Source organism: Carcharhinus amblyrhynchos, chromosome 2, assembly GCF_965287045.1.
Source record: "Carcharhinus amblyrhynchos chromosome 2, sCarAmb.v2.hapA, whole genome shotgun sequence".
Taxonomy (NCBI): Eukaryota; Metazoa; Chordata; class Chondrichthyes; order Carcharhiniformes; family Carcharhinidae; genus Carcharhinus; species Carcharhinus amblyrhynchos.
In genome coordinates this window covers 18,263,461-18,284,925 of record NC_137325.1, presented here as the reverse complement: position 1 = coordinate 18,284,925, position 21,465 = coordinate 18,263,461, and the positions used below count along the sequence as shown (strand labels likewise).

At 45.4% G+C, this 21,465-nt stretch overlaps 1 protein-coding gene across 2 annotated transcripts in view; it reads left to right on the top strand.

Moving 5' to 3' along the window:
• The first annotated feature begins 716 nt into the window (after nucleotides 1–716).
• Nucleotides 717–21,465, top strand: part of plekhg4b (pleckstrin homology domain containing, family G (with RhoGef domain) member 4B) — a 179,468-nt gene continuing 158,719 nt past the window's right edge. For both annotated transcript variants that reach the window (XM_080202976.1, XM_080202968.1), the window contains exon 1: nucleotides 717–1,015. In XM_080202976.1, the coding sequence (XP_080059102.1) occupies nucleotides 959–1,015 (57 nt within the window). In that variant the 5' untranslated portion in view covers nucleotides 717–958. The remainder of the gene's footprint in view (nucleotides 1,016–21,465) is intronic.

Sequence of the window (21,465 nt, the reverse complement as noted above, 5' to 3'; positions counted from 1 at the left end):
TGTCTTTCTCCTCCTTCAATATCTGCCCCTCTGTCCAATTTGGCCGCCTGTCTTTAAGATCTCTTTTATGTTGGGTGGTGTCAGGTTATGTAAAATGATGAGTGGCACAGTGGCTAGCACTGCTGCCTTACAGTGCCAGGGACCTGAGTTCGATTCCCTGCTTGGATCACTGTGTGGACTTCTCCTTGTGTCTGCATGGGTTTCCTCAGGGTGCTCTAGTTTCCTCTGACAGTCCGAAAGACGTGCTAGTTAGGCGCATTGGCCATGCTAAATTCTTCCTCAGTGTACCTGAAAAGGCGCCAGAGTGTGGCGACTAGGGGATTTTCACAGTAACTTCATTGCAGTGTTAACGTAAGCCTACTTTTAACACCAATAAATAAACTTTAAACTAATGCTCCTTTTGGAGTGTCTTGGAATGATTTACTTCAAATCTTTCTCACATTTAACTGTCTTAATGATTCAGTGTAAATGGAAATTATTGCTTGTTAAACCGTAGAACGTGGAATGTAGTCAAATCACCCTCCAAGTACGTTTCTCCTTCTGGGATATAACAGACTGCAATCCCTTTTGTGTTGCAGGGATGAGTTTTGGCTGCCTGCTGTGCAGGGCTACACTGAGTTTGAAAAGTTTGAGAATAAGAAGAGGAAGTTGCATCAGTATGCATAATGAGCGAGCCCAGGAGTGCCGGGGCTGGTTTATCTAGCTCTCAGCTTTGTAGTTCCTCCTAACAACAGTTCAACTCCAGACCTTTTGAGAGTCATCTGCTGTTCTCTTGAATGGAGGGTGAATTATGTTCTTGTGGGTGGAAAATTTAATAAAGGAGAGAGAGAGAGAGAAAGAGAGCGACTGGAGAAATGACAGGAGATTTGTGCAAGTGCAGTTGGAAATGAGAAGAATACTGGAACAGAGCATGCAATGGATTTATGTTTTGTGGTATTAGGTGCTGAACCTGTTTAACATGACTCACAAATCACAAGCACCAAAGACCAGAACTGATAACCATTTGAGCATAAAGGTACGTGGAATAATAGCACGATAGAAGGGTGCCAAAAGTAAACTCGAAAGTAAAACTGCAAGTGTTTGGTGTACTTCAGTAGCAGAAGATAAAGAAAGTTAAAGTTGTTAATTTTCTGACTTAATGCTTTGTGAAAGTGCACAGTCTTTCTAACTATGTTTCTAACTTTATCAAAAGGAACGTGGATAACTATTTCAGACAATGTTGTTAAGCACATCTCCTTATTTAAGTATTGCTCTGTTCACAATTGTACCTACTGGTTGACGCTATAAACAGTATCTCCAATGCAGCATTGTGAGTAGAATGAGAACTGTTGCGTGCTGAGTTGGTGAAGCTGTCTCGGGACAGCGTTGTGTTTTATTCAATGCCACATTCTTGTTTTCTAAATGGAATACTTTTGAATGACTTTCGTTCCTGTCCTCTTGTTACCGTGGAGTCGGGTCACGCAATGCACCAAGGACTCAAGTCAGTTGTGAGTTGTAAGAAAGGCTGTTTATGCTTTTGTCTTGGCAGCAGGATGCTTTTCCCTTGGCAGCGGGATGCTTTTCCCTTAGTCAGTTCTGACCAGGGAACTGCACTGTGGATTCCCGGAGTAAACGCAGTAAGAATTCTTACAACACCAGGTTAAAGTCCGACAGGTTTATTTGGTAGCAAACGCCGCTAGCTTTCGGAGCGCTGCTCCTTCGTCAGGTGAGTGGGGAGTTCTGATCACAAACAGAAGGAGCAGCGGTCTCAAAGCTAGTGGCGTTTGCTACCAAATAAACCTGTTGGACTTTAACCTGGGTGTTGTGAGACTTCTTACTGTGTTTACCCCAGTCCAATGCCGGCATCTCCGCATCATGATTCCTGGAGTACCCAGGCCTCGCTCCTCCCCAGGCTCATCCACTTGGAGTTAACTTAAAGTCAGCCAAGCCGAAGTTCACCTACCAGGAAGAGCAGCATCAGCAAAAATATGTTTGATCGCAGCTGCTATAAAGTGGGAGTTGACGCAAAGCGATGACTGGCTGTTAATGGCCATTGACTTACTGGTTTGCCTAATTGACTGGAGATATTTAACGCTGTCACTGCATTCTGTAACCTCTGCTGTGTGTACAGCCACTTTAATTCAAGCTGTGTTTTAGTTTTGATTCTGGGAGATTGGCAGGCAACCCCTCACCATTTAGCATGCAATAACAACTTGCATTTATATAGCCCCTTTACTGTAGCAAACTATCCCAAGGAGATCACTGAAGCACCTTGAGATAATGAAAGCACAATAAAAGCAAAATTTTGATTTGATTTATTATTGTCACATGTGTTAGTATACAATGAGAAGTATTGTTTCTTGCATAGTACCCAGACAAAGCATACCGTTCATAGAGAAGGAAAGGAGAGAGTGCAGAGTGTAGTGTCATAGTCATAGGTGGGGTGTAAAGAAAGATCAACTCAATGCCTAATACTGTGGATGCTGGGGATTGGAAATAAAATTTCCATGTTTGGGTGGCACGGTAGCAGAGTGGTTAGCACTTCTGCTTCACAGCTCCAGGGTCCTGGGTTCAATTCCCGGCTCGGGTCACTGTCTGTGTGGAGTTTGCACATTCTCCTCGTGTCTGCATGGGTTTCCTCCGGGTGCTCTGGTTTCCTCCCACAGTCAAAAGATGTGCGGGTTAGGTTGATTGGCCATGCTGAGAAATTGTCCCTTAATCTCCAGGGATGTGTAGGTTAGAGGGATTAGTGGGTATAATATGTAGGGATATGGGGATTAGGGCCTGGATGGGATTGTGTTTGGTGCAGACTCAATGGGCTGAAGGGCCTCTTTCTGCATTGTAGGGTTCTATGAATCATAGAGTGCTGGAGTTTCAAGGAAGAGTCACACTGACTCAAATTGTAAATTCTGCTTCTCTTTCCTGACACTGCCAAGCCTGTTGGGTGCTATCTTCCTGCTGTTTACACTAGGTTCCCGTTGTCAGCAAGGTCAGAGTACTTGGCAACCAGCCAAATTTCCATTCACTGCAGCGGGAAGGGAAAATCTCGCCGGGTGTGAACGGTGGTAACACTGAGTTTTTCCGGCACTTCCTGTTTTTATTTCACCATCGGTTAGAGATATAACTTTCTGCCTCCCCAGTATTGGATGTGGGGGTACCCCAATGTTGTGCTGGGGTATCCCCCTCGGAGGTTCCCTGGTAAGGGTTTAGCTGACAATTGTCCAGAAGTGGTGACTTCACCCTGGGCAATTGCACTGGGCTGGGAACCATCTGACAAAGCAATTTAAATTGTTGACTTCAGATGGTTTTGCCAGTTTTACCCTCACAGTTAGTCTGAAAGAGTTGGAAGGACAAAAAGCACTTCAGGGTGACTATTTTAAAAACACAAACTGGGCCTTGCAGGGGACAGTCCCCACACTCCTGACCTCCCCTATGGGACCCCCTCACACCACACCACCCTCCCCCGCCCCCCCCCCCCCCCCCAGCCAAGTTAGCACCCCCAATCTTTCGACCTGTACCCACCCCCTCTCAATCTCACCTGGCCCAATCCCACACTGGCCCAATCAGCCCACCCACCAACCACCACCCGCTCCCCCCCCCCTCACCCCAACCCCAGCTTGCCTGAACCTCCCCCCCCCCCACCCCAACCCCAGCTTACCTGAACCCCCCCCCCCGAAAGTCTGACCTCACACTCCACCCCACCCCATGTCTATCTGACTCCACCCCCCCCGCCTTGATGCCCAACAATCCCCCAATGTTTGACTATCCTTCTCTCATGTCTAAGCATCCACCCCTTCCGAATGTCAGATCCCCTATACCCAAATCCCCCCCCACCTCTCACCCCATGTTGGGGTTCCTCCAGGTTTTGATCCCCACCCCCACCGATATCCAAACCCCAATCCCTACGTCCCCTTCACCTGCCTGAGAAAGGTATCTTCTCCCTTTCAGTCCTATTACACACCGTAATGATGTCAGAATGTGGATATTGGTCTGTGATGCAGACACAACACGCACAGCCAGAGAAAAACCTCTCGAAGAGATAATAAGACAAGTGGCCAATTCCATGGGAGACTGTCTTAAAGGAGAAAATTGAGGGGGATTTAGGAGGCAATTCCAGAGCTTGGAACCATAGATAGCTGAAAGGCATGGCCAACTACACTGGAGCACAGGAGATCAGTAATGCACAAGCCCGTGGAGCACATTGGTGTCGGAAGACTGTGGCGGTTTCAGAGATAATGGAAGGTGTGGCCATGTAGGCAAGAATGAGAATTTGAACGTCATGGTGGACTGGGAGCCAAGGTAGATCAATGAGCAAGGGTTGATGGGTGAATGGAACTTGGCAGGGGTTAGGAAATGGGTAGCAGAGCTTTGGGTGAGCTCAAGTCTATGGAGTGTGGAAGGTGGTATTCTGGCCATGTGACCATTGGAATAACCACATCTACAGTGCAATGCATCTTCTTTCAGCCCATCACAGAGCTAAGTTTTCAAGGATGCACAGATTCTCCACTGGGACTGAACACCCAGAGCTTCTAACTCAGAAGTAGGGAGGCTATTCACTGCACCACAAGACCTCCCAACAAGGACAACAATGTGGAATCAGGGCTCGGGGGGTGGGGGGTGGTGGTGGTGGTGGGAGAGGACATCAAAATGCCCTTCATTTTGCTGTGCTGCTCTGGCCAAATGCTTACCATCCCTTGACTCATTTAATTTACTGACAGCACCAGACCTGACATTAGGGCTGAAACAGTAACTGTTTCCTGGAGAGATGCATTTCTTTTTGCAAACACCGTGGGCCCCAATAAATGTCAAAGTGATTGTGTAGTCTTGTTTGAAAGTTCCAACACTGCAAACATCCCAAACTTCACATCATTGATTTTGGTCTGCACATAGCAATTCTTGGAAAGTATTTTCTTTTCCGGTGTATGTTGTGTAGAATCCTGTGTGCTCTGACAAGCTCCAATTCATACCTAAAGCTTTGGCACACTTGATTTGATCTAAATGATCACTTTGCAGCCTTCCCTATCCGAATTTGTTAACATAGCCATGTTTCTTCATTGTTCTGTTTTCTGCAGATCTGCTGATGGAGTTACTCTTGGTTTACTGTTTGATAAAGGTGTTTTTACACCAATGTTTGCTTACTTTGCATCCAAGGAAATCACACCCATTAGAAAAGTTTTCTGCCTTCGCATCATGAAGTAATTCTGTCACTGGGATCAGAAAGCTGAACTGAGTGGTGGAAATGTGGGAAACAGTCTCCTGGTGACTGAACATTGAAAATAGAAGCAGGAGTAGACTATTTGGCCCTTTTGAGCCTGCCCTGCTATTCGTTGTGATCATTGCTGATCATCAGAATTAATACCCTGATCCTCCTTTTCCCCATATCCGTTTAGCCTCAAGAATTATAACTAATTTCTTCCTGATATCACGCAATGTTTTGACCTCAACTACTTTCTCTCATAGTGAATTCCACAGATTCATCACTTTCTGAGTGAAGAAATTTCTCCTCGCCTCAATCCTAAAAGGTTTATCCCTTATCGTCAAACTATGACCCCTGGTTCTGGACTCCCCCACCATTCTTTCTGAATCTACCCTGTCTAACTCTGTTAGAATTTTATAATTTTCCATGAGATCCCCTCTCACTCTTCTAAGTTCCAATGAATACAATCCTAACTGACTTAGTTTGTTTTCATATGACAAACCTGCCGTCCAGGAATCAGCTTGGTAAGCCTTTGCTTCACTCCCTCTATAACAAGGGCCTCCTCACATAAGTACACCAAAACTGCACACAATACTCCAGGTGTGGCCTTACCGATGCCCAATTTCAATAAAACATCCCTATTGCTATACCCAAGTCCTCTTGCTATGAAAGCCAATATGCTATACTAAACAAGCAGAATGTAACAATGTCTTTTAATTGCTAACTAAACTGGGTTCAATTGAAAGAAAGGTTAAGGGGAATAATTTCTAACACAGTGCTGGATTACAGGAGTTGTACTGCAAAGTTGAAAATATATAAACAAGCACTAAGCGTTAAGACTGACACGTTACCAAGTTCAATTTATGGGATTCTTGAGAAGCTGTTTGCAAAAAAGAAAAATATTTTTGTATACAGTTCAAGAGTGGGTAGTAAATCAGGAGAACTTTTAGCAAATATGGGACTTTGTAAACTACACAACATGAGAGAGATTCAGTTCGCTATAGAAAGACTTACAACAACAAAAGTCTTGCAATGGGCCACATAAAAGGAACAGCGGACAGTGTGGAATAATTTTGTGTGGTCCAATGTGCGCAAACCATGGTGCTTTCTCACATCTCAAAGGCCTTGAATTCTCCTCACCTCATTAGGCTGGTTCCAGGGATGGCGGGACTGATAAGAGATTGACTGACTAGGTTAGGATTGTTTTTGTTGGAGTTCCGACGAATGAGGGGGATCTCATAGAGACTTATAAAATTCTAACATGACTAGACAGGGTAGATGCAGGGAGGATATTCCCGATGGTGGGGAGTCCAAAACTAGGCGTCACAGTCTGGGGATTCAGGGTACACCATTTAGCACGGAGGTGAAGAGACATTTCTTCACTCAAAGTTAAAGTTTATTTATTAGTCACAAGTAAGGCTTACATTAACATTGCAATGAAGTTACTGTGAAATTCTCCTAGTCGCCACACTCAGGCGCCTGTTCGGCTCAATGCACCTAATCATTAGAACCCTACAGTGCAGGAAGAGGCCCTTCGGCCCATCAAGTCTGCACCGAACACAATCCCACCCAGGGCCCACCTCCATATCCCTACATATTATACCCACTAATCCCTCTAACATACGCGTCCCTGGACACTAAGGGGCAATTTCTTAGCATGGCCAATCAACCTAACCCGCACATTTTTGGACTGTGGGAGGAAACCCACGCAGACACGAGGAGAATGTGCAAACTCCACACAGTCAGTGACCTGAGCCGGGAATACAAACCCTGGAGCTGTGAAGCAGCAGTGCTTAACCACTGTGCTACCGTTCAGCACGTGAAAGAGTGGTGAGCCTGTGGAATTCATTACCATAGGAAGTAGTTGATGCCAAAACATTGAATGTATTCAAGAAGTGGCTGGATAAAACACTTGGAACGAATGGGATCAAAGGTTATTGGGAGAAAGCAGGATTAGGCTGTTGAGTTGGATGATCAGCCGTGATCATAATGAATGTTGGAGCAGGTTCGAAGGGCCAAATGGCCTCCTCTTACTCCTATCTTATATGTTTCTATGAATTATCTCTTGTTGTGATTTCTTTTCTCCTCAGAATGTTGTGTTTCTAACCCCGCCCCACGATGTGATATTAATAACGTCCCATTCAACTTTTAACTGCTGACCACCCTAGTTCTGGCCTTGGAAAATAGGTGACCGACAGTGGCAATTCCATTAGGGTGTAAGGCCACCTGCCTGCTCGAGTAAACTCTCTGGTAGACCTTTAAGTGGTTGACTGGAATTTCTTGTGAGAAGGAGGAGGTTGTTTACGTTTGGAAATGGGCATTTTTGGCCTACTGTAGGAACCTGATTGCAACACTCAAGGGTGAAGCAGGCACAGCATGAGCCAATTTCTCAAGCATTGAGGCATCTTAACGGGACAGTAGGAGGCCTCTCCACCAACCTTTCCTGGCAGTCACTTGTCCAGAGAGAAAACATGAAAAAAAACACTTTGCAACGAAGGTGTTCCATCGAGCAATCCATGGTCTGTTCACCATTTCTGACGTGACAACACTTCAAACGAAATTTATTGGGTGTGAACAGCATTGGGATGGCCTGAGGTTATTCATTAAAAGCTGCCAGAAAATTGGGAATTCTTTATGTCAAAGGCAGTGGAGGAAATTTGGAATTGCTATCAACATTAAATGAATGACATAATCATTTAGGTTGTACTGTTTCTCAGCCTATTGGCTAAGATCAAGCATTGGATCAAGCCCAAGAAAGGGTGTAATATCTTACCTTGTCAGCTTCGATCTTGTTTGACTTGTGGGGACCATGAATTGGATTCAGTTGGAATTTGTATTTGGTTTGTGAGGTAAACACTATAAGGATTCTGTGATTCAATGATTTGGGTCAACCTAAGCATTGGCTTTTTAACGTTCAGAATGGAATGTAAAAAAAAACATTGAAGAAGACTTTTCTGTTCTAAAACTTCCCTTCAAAAATGTTTAAACAACTTTTAATTCAATGAATGGATAGATAATTAACATATGCCACCTTTGGCTATCATTTTAATTTGGCAGGTAATTAAAGTTGTAATGCAATCTCCCGATATTTGGTCGGGCAAGTAGAGAACCGACTTCTCCTGGCCGGGGGGAGCTCAGAAGAAGGGGACATAGACTTAAAATTAGAGCTAGACTGCTAAGGGTATTGGTATGATAGAAGGAGGCCATTCAGCGCATCAAGTCTGTACCGACTACAGTTCCACCCAGGCCCTATCCCCAGAACTCCATGCATTTACCCTAGCTAGTCCTGTGACACTAAGGGGCAATGTGGCATAGCCAATCCATCGAACCCGCACATTTTTGGACTGAAGCATTTCTTCCTACAAAAGTCATCCTTCCCCCAATGTGCTATGGAGGCTGAGGGTCATTGGAAATCTTCAAAATTGAGGCATGGAGTTTTTTGGCACATTCCACCAACTTCCCCCCCCCACCCAACCCCCCATGGTGCACAAGGCAGTAGTCAAGAAGACATGCTTGCCTTCATTGGCCAGGGCATTGAGTTTAAAAATTGGCAAGTCATGTTGCGGCTTTATAGAACCTTAGGCCGCATTTGGAATGTAGTGTTCAATTCTGGCCACCACACTACCAGAAGGGAGGCTTTGGAGGGGGTGCAGAAAAGATTTACCAGGATGTTGCCTGGTATGGAGGGCACTAAATATGAGGAGAGGTTGGAGAAACTTGATTTGTTCTCAGTGGAACGACGGAGGTTGAGGAGGGTCCTGATAGAAGTCTATAAGATTATGAGGGGCATGGACAGAGTGGATAGTCAGAAGCTTTTTCCCAGAATGGAAGAGTCAATTACTAGGGGGCATAGGTTTAAGATGCAAGGGTCAAGGTTTAAAGGAGCTGTACGGGGTGAGTTTTTTACATGGAGGGTGGTGGGTGCCTGGAACTCACTGCTGGGGGAGGTTGTGGAAGCAGATACGATAGTGAGTTTTAAGGGTCTGGACAAATACATGAATAGGATGGGAATAGAGGAATATGGTCCCGGGAGGGGTAGGGGGTTTTAATTCAGTCAGGCAGCATGGTTGGTGCAGACTTGGAAGGCCGATGGGCCTGGTTCTATGCTGTAATTTGTTCTTTGTTATTTAGATGCAATGAGCTATTGGTCACCAGTGGGATCTCCCAGTCCCACCAAAGACAACAGGCTTTTGCTTGGCTCGCTCTCCCTGCTGTGAGGGGGTTGAGTTTGATGAGACCAGAGGGTCCGGCTGGTGGGAGGGTCTGGAAAATCCCGCCCCTTAGATGTTTGTTGTAAGTAAGGACATTAAGGGTTATGGAACCAAGGTAGGTAGGCTGAGTTAAGATACAGGTCAGCCATGATCTATGTGACAAAGAGGCTGGAGGAGCTGAAAGGCTTACTCCTGGCCTTTCCTGTTATATTCCATCGCTTCTTTTCACCAGCTGTGAAGGGCCATTTACGTAACTGCACAGAATACAGCATCACAGTATTGTCCTACAGCATGACCCAGGGAATCACTTGTATCAGAGATACATTAACACACTTATTAACCCAGATTTAAAATTAGGACGATTACATTTAATCCCACATTAAGTAGTGCAAATATTTCAAGAGTTCCACTCTGCACATCTGCCAATTAACACAACCATTAAACGCTAAATATGTCAGTAGGAAATAGTATTGGATTCAGTGAAGTTTACTTTCAGATACACCTGATGAACATTTGCAGACAGTTCCCCTCACTTTTTAGCAACCTGTGTGAATGCACAGTGTGGGGTTAGTCTGAGAAAGTAGGTAGACTGAGAAAGACTTATATTTTTAAAGCATGTCATTACATCTCCTGGAAATGTCTCACTGGTTCTTCGCGTGCATAGGAGATACTTTGAGACAGTCCGCCCGTTGCCAGCTGTCTGCTACATAATCAGATGATGCACAGCGCGATCCCACAGACAGTGATTGGGCAAAAGTCTCAGTTCACATGCTTTAGGTGCTATTGATGGATTGGAGGAATGTTGGCAAAATCATTGAAACAGCAGTTTCAGATCACTGTTCCAGAAACAGGGAGAAATCCGCTCCTTAAATAGTGCTCAAGGTAATTCTTACTGTCCGCCATCAGTCTGTTGGTTGTCTCCAGGCGTGACCTCCGCCCCCATTGGGGAGGATGTTCTGATTCCCAGAGCTGGTGACCAATAAAGTGCCCAGCAGGTTCTCTGGTCCCAGCTGTGCCACCCTAGCTGGCAACAAGGCTGCCAGGTTTTACTTGGTGACTCAATTGTGGCATCCACTGCTGTGGATAAAATACAGCAGGAGGAAAGTGGCCAGTGATGGCCTCGATTAGCCCTTGGCACAGCCTCCATTCCCTTTTACGAGCAGCGGAAGGTAGGCGACGGGAGCAGTACTGCTGCCATGGTACCCAATGTTGAATTAAGTTTAAACTTTATTTATTAATGTCACAAGTAGGCTTAACACTGCAATGAAGTTACTGTGAAAATCTTCTCAGGTACACTGAGGGAGCGTTTAGCACAATCGGTGCATCTAACCAACAAGCCTTTCAGACTGTGGGAGGAAACTGGAGCATCTGGAAGAAGCCCACACAGACATGGGGAGAATGTACAAACTCTGCAAAGGCAGTGACCCAAGCCGGGAATGGAATCCGGGTCCCTGACGTTGTGAGGTAGCAGTGCTAAACACTGTGTCACCGTGCCACCCACTTCTACCCCCGCCCCTCATCTCCTTCACCAACCAGCCTGCTCCCAGGGTGGGCTGATGGGTGACGAGAACGGGGACAATGGTGTACTATTGCACTTTACAATTTACTGTGCTATATTCATGCCATTCTGCATAGTACCAGTGGTGATCATCCCTCTGGCGCTTCACCCTCCCAGAGATAGCACAATAATATTGACTTATCAAGCTAAAGATGGCGGAGGCACAGTGGTTGGTTAACACTGCTGCTTCACCGTGCCAGGGACCCGGGTTCAATTCCTGGCATGGGTCACTATCCATGTCAAACCAGTGTCTGTGTGGGTTTCCTCCAGGTGCTCCAGTTTCCTCCCACAGTCCAAAGATGTGCGGGCTAGCTGGATTGGCCAGGATAAATTGCTCCTTAGTGTCAGGGGGACTAGATAGGGTTTATGGGGATAGGGCCTGGATGGGCTTGTGGTTGGTGCAGACTCGATGGACTGGATGACCTCCTTCTGCACTCTAGGCTTCTATGGTACCCTACAGCCTGTCAGATGTACTGCAGCTCTGTGTCTGCCTACCCGCTTTACAGTAATACGTCAATGAAGTGTGGAAAGTGTCCTTAAAGAGTGGAGACTAAGTCGTTTTCTGAGCCAATTGTTTATCTTACTGTTGGCGACACAGGAAGCACCTGCCCTTGGGTCACATGGTGCCACTCAGGCTGTGTAGGCTTCCACTGACCATTCATTTGGCACATTTGCAATGCGCCTGTCATCAAGTCCCAGCGAGTGTAATTTTGCAAAGTTTCAGTTGAGTACAAATCGTGGAACTTGATCCTCTCAGACGGAAACTATTGCTTGTTGTTTTTCCTTTTTAAGGAGGATTCTGTAAGTTCGGTTGATTCCAGACTGAAAGAAAACTATCATTAACTGTCAGAACGTCAATCAGGAAACAAGCCAATAGTCTTGCCTGGAGGATATTTAGGTCTCTAGACTGGAGATAAGAACAGGCTATCACCCAGTCAAGTTCTTCGGCTGGTTTTGGCTTACTTAAGGGTGTTGATAGGTTGCCTGTTTTCTTCTGACGATGCTCAGCGCTTATGACAGATGCAGTGTGGGCCACAGGTGTGGCGTGAGGCCTTTGAATTTAGGAGCTAAAACATCGGCCTTTCAATGTAGTTAAACATCCCAAGGCACTTTGCGGGAGTGTTATCAGCCAATATTTGACACTAGGTCACATAAAATGATACTATTGATGGTACAGTGGTTAGCACCACTGCCTCACAATGCCAGGGACCTGCGTTCAATTCCCGGCTTGGGTCACAGTCTGTGGAGTACGCGTTCTCTTCGTGTCTGCATGGGTTTCCTCCGGGTGCTCCTGTTTCCTCCCACGGTCCGAAAGACGTGCTGGTTAGGTGCATTGACCATGCTAAATTCTCCCTCAGTGTAGCCAAACAGGTGCTGGAGTGTGGCAACTAGGAGGTTTTCACAGTAACTTCATTGCATTATTAATGTAAGCCTACTTGTGACACTGATAAATAAACCTTAAACTTTGAATGATGCATACCTTGTTCAAAGACACGGGTGATCTTTTTTCCCATCCTGCCCACCACAGGAATCGTAGCGGGCGAGGGGTGGACTGTAAAAAGGTCCATTGACCTAGGGTAGGGTTTTCCGGTTTTGGGGTGAATGCGGCTGTAAAATCCCGCTCGCTGCTTCTAATAAGCGTCTTAAAGGAATAAAGTTAGGTAAAGAGGCAGAGAGGTTTACGGAGAGAATTCCAGAGATTACGACCCATTGGCAGCTGGAAGCACAGATGCCAAGTAGCCAGTGGAAATCAGGTATTTGCAAGAGGCCAAAATTGGAGGAGTTCAGAAGTCGTGGAAGTTTATGGTTTTCAGTTTGTCAACATTGCAGATGCTGCTTGCAAACGATACTCTCTTGATAATCAATTGGTGCAGAATTGTTTGCCTGACATTCCTCAGCACTGAGGAGTCTGCTCCCTTTACATGGCAGAGAGAGACTCCACACACACTGCAGTTGCTGTAAGCCATTCTTCCAGCTGTCGTTCCTTTCTCCAGTGACAAGGGTAAGATCAGACGTTGAAAACAACTGCTTCAGCAGTCGTGACAGGAAGCCTAAAAGACCCAAATCACCTTTGGCTAAGAAACAGGGAAGTTTGCTCAGAAATCCCCTCTGAGTGGATTGTAAAGCCTCTGGAGAGAGCAATTTCACCTGGCTTGCTGCACTGCATCTCTGTCAAGGTAAGGAAGATAGGCATTATTCAGGCGAATCCTTTCAAACAGTGAAGGCCTCGCACGCTTGTAAATTGATCGCAAGTCATTGGCATTGTAATTCAGTCATACGTTCCGCATTGTCCCTGTTAATAACACTGACAGTACAGCATTAAAATGAACTGTAAATTCAATGGGTCAAAGCACCTCTTTTGTGCTGTATGATTCCATGAATTAGATTTACTTACTCTTACCTAAAACCCTGCTGTGAACAGAATTTTGGTCTGCCTGGATCTATATCATCTGATAGGAAAGAAAATAGTTATCTAGTGTCTTTCATGAGCTTGGCGCATGGAGTCAATGCAGCCAATGAAATAATTTTTAAAAATGTTTTCACTGGCAGCACTGTGGCACTGGTCGCCTCACAGCGCCAGGGACCGGAGTTCAATTCCTGGTTTGGGTCACTGTTCATGTGGAGTTTGTACGTTCTCCCCGTCTCTGCGTGGGTTTTCTCCAGGTGCTCCAGTTTCCTCCGGGGGGACTAAATTCCCGATTAACCATATTAAAACAGATGTAAATGGGAATCCCAACATTTAAAGTATAGAGTTGGGAAATCCACTCCCCTCCCACAGACTGCACTGATGTGACTCAGTAACACGGGAGGCTTCATGGGTCCCACAGCATGGTGCTGTATGTGGAGATGGGGAGCAGGAGCTGGTCTACACTGGCAGATTGGTGAGCAGCACGTCAGCGCAGCACTATGGCAGGAAGACTTTGATTTACTTACTCCAAAGCCTCTGGCGAACCTTGTGCATGTCACTCTTTTAGCAATTGAGTTTTAGATCAATGTCATTTTCCACTGGCGTGACCAAGATTGGAAAGCCTTTAAGCTGTTTTAATGAGCATTCATGAGATGCAGATTAACGCAAATGACATTCACACCACCAGCCATTGGGATGACTGACCCACCATTAACCCATCATTGGGAGAATTGCAATGTGATTGTACACTGGTGGGTTTCTGACTTTTTGTCTCTTACTAGATTCTTTGCTCCTGCGTATTGATGGTAGTCTGTTCAACTGGGTGTGTCAACAATAAGGTGGTTACCAATTTCAATCGCCGTATCATTGGGCATTTCTTCATCTCTAGGGTCCAAGCTCTGGAATTCCTGCCCTACACCTCTCTTCCTCACTTTTACCCTTTAAGACAGTCTTTAAAACCTACCTCATTGACCAAGCTTTTGTTCACCTGGACAAATATTTCGTTGCTTGACCCATTTCATAATGGCCCTGGAAAGCACTTTGGGACATCTTATTTTGTTAAAAGTTCTATATAAATACAAGTTGTTGGTCTATGAAGTTTGGGATGTTCTGAGGTGATGACAGATGCTGTACAAGTGTAAATTATTTACTTTCTTCTCTGATTAGTGCTGAGTTTCATTGGCTTTTAATAGTTTCCAAATACAAAATTCCAATTGAATGTTGAGTAAGAATCTCGTGTGTCCTTTTGACTTGTGGAATGGGTGGAGTAGCCAAAGAGTTTACCTCATCTGTACTCAGTGTTAAACATTGTTTAAACCTTGGCTGTTTGCTCCTCTCACTAATATTGTTCAGCATAGTAAGAAGTCTCACAACACCAGATTAAAGTCCAACAGGTTTATTTGACATCATGAGCTTTCAGAGCACTGCTCCTTCATCACCTGATGAAGGGGCAGCGCTCTGAAAGCTTGTGGTATCAAATAAATCTGTTGGACTCTAACCTGGTGTTGGGAGACTTCTTACTGCGTCCACCCCTGTCCAACGCTGGCATCTCCACAACATAATATTAGTAGCATGGTCCTCGTTGTACAGGGTGTGCTGAGACTGCACTGCTCCCTCTATCTGTTGACATCTTCATTGGTTGGAATATTTTGGGATGAATTGAAGATGAGGAGAGCATGTCTCAGCATGCACTTTTCTGCTCTGCTGGAGCTTTGCTTAAATACCTTCAAGATTACAAGGTTCACTTAGTTACGGTTCTGCTCGTGCTGATAGAGATGTGGAAGAGCTGCGTGGTCAAGGAAAGGGCAGCTGCTACTGCTTCATGTTCTCTTGCACCATTTTCTGAGGCAGATCATCATTTTATTCTGTAAGCACTCCTGCCACATTGTGAGTAACAGACAAGAAATCGGTGCGTATTGAGTATCTAAACCTTGTACCAGAGTCGCACACTGCTAAAGATGACCAGCTGACAATGCAATACTCATATTGGATTAAAAGCAACCTCTTGCATTTGTTACCTTCTGCTCTATTCAACATAAGCATACCAATCATACACAAGGATTGGGTTCTTTATTTAAAGATGGGATTCTATACAGATAAAGTTAACTTAGAGACAAAGTATGGCACATCTGATTTCTACACCGCTGCTAATCACCTCACCAAGGCTCCCTTGACAGCATTTTCCAAACCCCCCTGATCTCTTCAACCTAGAAGGACAAGGGCAGCGGATGCATGGGAACACCAGCATTCTCTCCAGTCCACCTGTCTTCACCAGACAGTGCCGAATGTCAGCAACCCAGAGGAAAAAGGCTAACAACCTCAAGAAGTCAGTTCTTCGATTCGAACCAAACTCCACCTGAGCCCATCTCATGTGAGGCACCCATATCTCACTTGGGGCCCTAACGACCACATCAGGAGTCTTTGTGTATCCCCTTCAAGAAAACAATATTGCCTCCCTTGCACCACTTTTGTTCATGAGGTTTTCCCTCTCCACGGTCCTCCCCCTGCCTTCCATTGTTTGCCTTCTTCATCCACATACTTGCCCTGCTGCCTGCCAGCATGAGCCCTCACTCTTCTCCATCCCAACCTTCTTGCAAAGTCCTCCTTCCACATTGCCTCTCCCTTTGTCTTCGTCAGGTCATCTCCGCTGCGGGCCTCACCTTGAACTCCACCCTACCCTGGTCGAACTTTGGATCTTTGCTATGATTGGCTGCTTGAGTCCTGCAGCACAGCCCTGTCTGGATAGACACAGGCACCTGGCATCAGGGGGAAAGAGACCCCTGTACTCCCCAACCCCAGGTGCAGGACTGACCTATTCAGGGACACAGGAGGGTCCATGGGTTCAGCAACATGGTGCTGGCCATGATGACCAGCTTAGCATGGAGATGGAGACAGAAACTGGCATGCCCTGAGTGAATAGTGTATCAGGAGCATTGCAGCACTGTGCCAGAAAGGCTTTATTCCACTCACCTCAAAGTCTTTAGTGAACTGAAAACTGCCTTGTGCACATCACGCAGTAGCAATTGGATTTTAGACCGATGTAGTTCCATGCTGATGTGATGTAAGATTGGATGATCTTAATGGATGCTGGCAGGCAGCAATTTTAATGAGCGTTCATGAGATGCAAATAAAATTCACACCATCGACCAGCGGGAATAATGACCTCCCATTAACCCACCGTTGGGACAATTGCAACGTAATTTTACAGCAGCGAGTTTCTGACTTTATGCCTGTTGGACCAACAGTCCAAGAAGTCAGCTTACCACCTTCTCAAGGGAAATTAGGAATGGACTTTAAAAATACTGGCCACACTGTGACATCCATATCCCATGGAAATAATTTTAAAAAATGCCAACAAGTCATGAGACTGATGCATTATATCCTGTTGAGATATGATGGTAGGGATTAGATTTGGTGGGGAATGGTGGGCAGCGGGGGACCATGGTGTGAGGGAACAGGTGGGGAAGGAGATTCTCCCCACGTCCGTCAGGAGAAGTTACCACCCTGGATGACAACCCGGTATTCAGAGGCTGGTGCAGACACTGCATTCGTAGCGTTGAAACTCACACAAAGCCACTCCGACATAGGTACAAACAAACTTGTCACAATCCAGCAATTTGACAGACTGACCAAGTTTAGTACAAAATGCGCCAAGCACACCAAATAGTTTTCATTAACCCTCCAAAATTCAGCTCACTGTAAACTGATGCATTTAAATTCTGCGCTGCTTGTTTTGCCTGGGACATATTGAGCTCCCCACAAGTGAGGCAGTGAGAGCTGTGCTGCTCTCCCTCAGCAGAAGTCAGCTGATTCATGACAGGCAACGCAAAGGGAGGAAAATAAAACAGGGCGGCACAGTAGTGAGCACTGCCACCTCACAGCGCCAGGGAACCAGGCTCGATTCCCGACTTGAGTGACTGTCTGTGTGAAGTTTGCACATTCTCCCCATGTCTGCGTGGGTTTCCTTTGGGTGCTCCGGTTTCCTCCGACAAGTCCGAAAGATGTGCTAGTTAGTGCATTGGCCATGCTAAATTCTCCCTCAGTGTACCCGAACAGGCACCGGAGTTTGACAATAAGGGGATTTTCACAGTAACTTCATTGCAGTGTTAGTGTAAGCCTAATTGTGACTACGAAATAAATGAAAACAAAATAAAACTAAAACATAACTTCCACTATTTCCTCATCCTCCTGAACTCTCACAATGCCCTCCCCAACTTTTCCACCACCACTGCCACTCACCCTGTGTGATCTTTAAGCTGCCGAAATCTAGTTATTCAAAGCTGTTTCTAGGACAGGCTGGGATTTTACAGAGATTATATTGTAATGTGAGCCAGACGTTCAATTAGACAGCTGTGGATTGAATGGAGTAAAGCAGCAATGTGATAGGGGAACATTTGCCCATCCGCCTCCTTATGGTTTATTTGTGCTGTTGTATGGCCTAGATTTTATGCTTGTAACATCAACAGTAATTCAGTGGAATGAACCAATCCACCAACACCCTGTTTTTAAAATAGTCATTCTCATGTTCAAATCCGTCCCCTTTGCCCTTTTAACCTATCCTCCAACTTGCTTGTGTCTTGCCCCGGACTTCACCACTTCACTTCAACCCACCATTGCCTTCACCTCCCCTCCCTTCCTCCATCCCCCTTGTTCCCCTCTCTCGCATCTTGGCCCTATATTCTTGAATTCCTCCTCATTTTTTCTCTCTCTCTCTCCCTTTCTCTCTCTCTCTCTCTCTACCATTCTCTCTTTCTTTAAGGTGCTTTGTAAAACCTCCCCCTTAGGTTGAGCGCTTGTCCTCAAGTGGCATGGTGTCAATTTTGTTTGATAACCATAGAATCCCTACAGTGCAGGAGGCGGCCATTCGGCCCATTGTGTCCGCATCAACTCCCTATTAAGTGATGCTCCTTGGGGCACTATGATATGAATACAAGTTGCTGCTTTTGTTCATGTTATGATTGGAAAACCTAAGGCCTATTTGTCAAATGTTTGTTATTGATGCAATGAGTGTTGTTCTTTATAGAACATTCAATTCTATATTTTAATAATTACAATATGTATGGATTCAGTTATTAGCTTTCCCATGTGTTTTGACTAATGTTGGTTAGAGATGTACCCATAAGATCTGTATGATTTCTGCCACTTCAGATTCTAAACTAAGAAAGTCTTGAATTTGTGTTGCCCTTTTCATGACCTCAGGAAGTCCCAAAGCACTTAACAGCCGGTTAATTACACTTGAAGTGAAATCACCACTATAACGTAGGAAACATGGCAGCCAATTTGTGCACAGCATGGTTCTGCAATCAGTACTGTGATGAAGACTTGTTTTTTAGTAATGTTGGTTGAGGGAGATTTCTTCTGCTTTTTAAATAGTGCCGTGGAACAGATGGGACAGATGGGGCCTCAGTTTAACATCTCATCCAAACACTCATAGTAGGCCACCTGAGAGCCATTTCGGCAGAAGCATATGGCTGGACATCTGGGTCCTTCACCTATGCTCATTGTGAATACTTGGCTGAGTTCCAAGGCTCACAAATACATCAACTCAGGGAGGTTCTGTTTTGACGACTGATTGGAGCATTTACTTTGCTTGATAAACATTTTTATGCGTATATAATAAATTATTTTATTTCTGTGATCTCTTTGTCAGTGTCTGAATGCTTACTTGGATAAGATGGTGGCATAGTCGTTAACACTGTTGCTTCACATCGCCAGGGACTCAGGTTCAATTCTGGCCTTGGGTGACCATCTGTTTGCATGTTCTGCCCTTATCAGGTGCTCCGGTTTCCTCCCACATTTGGAAGATGTGTGGTTTCGGTTGATTGGCTATGCTGATTTGCCCCTTTGTGTCAGGCGAATTAGCAGGCGAAATATGTAGGTTTATGGGAATAGGGTCTGGGTGGGATTGTTGTTGGTGCAGGCTTCATGGGCCAAATGGCCTCTTTCTGCAGTGTAGCAATTCTATGATTTAAGAGGTATGAAGCGGTTAAAGCTTCTGGTGCTGAATCGATAATTGCCCTGTCCGCTTTACACCTTCATAGTGTTTTAAGAATGGCAGTCTTTTTTTGAAAGAACGGTTCTAAATTAATGTTTTTCTCAACATTTCAACACCTGCAATGTTATTACATGGCTGATTGGGTTTGTGCATTGTGCATACTGGGTGGATTGGCATGAAGATGGCAAGGAGGCCATGGAGGTGGATTGAAGGGCGTGGGGGCCTTGGAAAGGAGAAGGGAGGGTATGAAGGTGACATGGGAGTGCAGGAAAGGGCCTGGCAGAGGGCATGGAAGGTAATGGAGTTAGGATGGGGGCATGAGGCCCATGGAGAAAGCTTCTTGAATTTGTCTTTTGTTTCAGAACCCAGTTCATAATCCCTTCTAATGGGCTGTGAATAAGTCATAGGGGAGCTCGATCATGAAAATTGTGATGGTGCTATGAAATGCCTTCACAATAGAGCCAGGTGGGACAGGAATGGAAGATCCACACTTTATCGCACAGCAGAGAAAATAGCTGGTGCTGGGAACAGGGGTGTGAGCCACAGAGTTGGGTTCTGTCTGCCACTTTTAAATGGATTCAGAGTCATCCTGGCCCTTTGAAAAGAACAATTGCCAGTCCAGATTTTTGGACCATTTCAGGCAAACCCAAAGTGGCTCAATAATTTTTTTCTAACTGAGGGGCACAGTGTAGATTGTGGGAAATTGCAGACAACAACCTCTATTGTTGCTGTCGTCGACTGCGGTTTCCAACCATCTGAACAGATCAAATAAACTCAACGGCTTTAATCACTTGTTAAGTTGAGATTAACATTGGTTTTGTTAATGATCAAACATTTTACAACGGGCCAAGGTACATTAGTCAGGTGGAACACGCCAGTGGGCATGTAACAATAGTGCACATTCAGTAAACGATCCCGGAGCTCAGGTTGGCACAGGTTGCTCCGAGAACCATCTGATTTCGCAGGTGTTCTGTGTTCTGACTCTTTACGCTCCAGTATTTCAACTCGTAAATCATTGCCGCTGCCTTCCAGAAACGAGATCGTTTGGGGCTCAGACACATGCTCCGCCAACTGGGAACGTTCAGAGTGGGAGGCTGCTGCTCAATTCTAGTTTATTGAAAGTAGCGTGGGAAATGGTTTGCAAAGGTAAACTTAAACTTAAACCAGCAAAGGGAGTCAGATAATTGATAAAGAGAATGCAAGGTGAGATAAGGAGACAATCTTCTGTGCTGTGTATTGCTCTCTTCTGACAATGTATTGCCTGAAAAGCTAACGGAAGCAGATTCAATAGTAATTTTTAAATGGAAAGTAAAGTTAAAGTTTATTTATTTGTCACAAGTGGGCTTACATTAACACCACAATGAAGTTACTGTGAAAATCCCCTAGTCGCCACATTCCGGTGCCTGTTCAGGTACACTGAGGGAGAGTTTAGCATGATCAATTCACCTAATCCGCACATCTTTGGACCGTGGGAGGAAACCGGAGCACCCAGAGGACTCTCGCACGGACACGGGGAGAACGTGCAAACTCCACGCAGACAGTGACCTGAGCCGGGAATCGAGCCCGGGTCCCCGGTGCTGTGAGGAGGCAGTGCAAATCAGTGTGTCACCGTATAAATGGGATGTAAATTGAAAAGGTGCTATTTACAGGGCTACAGTGAAAGGGGCAGGACGGGGGGGGGGGGTGGTGGGGGAGGGGGAGTGGAATAGCTGTCTCAATGGACTAGCATAAGCAGGATGGGTCGAACGGCCTCCTTTTAAGATTCAGTGTAATGCGCGTGGTATCTTGAGCTTACAGAGAGCCTCAGAACGTTGAGTTTGCTTATTTTCAGTGACGACTGAGTGCACATTGGTAAACTAGCCTCAGGAAAGCTGCGGGGGCAGAAACTGAAAGCCAAACGGAATTCAGAATTCTAATTGGGCCGTGTGAAACCAATTGGAAAGAAAAACACTCCAGAGCATCAGATCAAGTCAGGTCACACTCCACTTGTGCTTTACAAAGAGAGAGTTTGGAATTTGCGAACACTACCGCCTTATTCTTTATTTTAATTTTGTCGTAGAAGTCTGAAACTTAAATAAAAGAAATCAGGCAGTCATTACAATTGGCTCCCTGCCATGT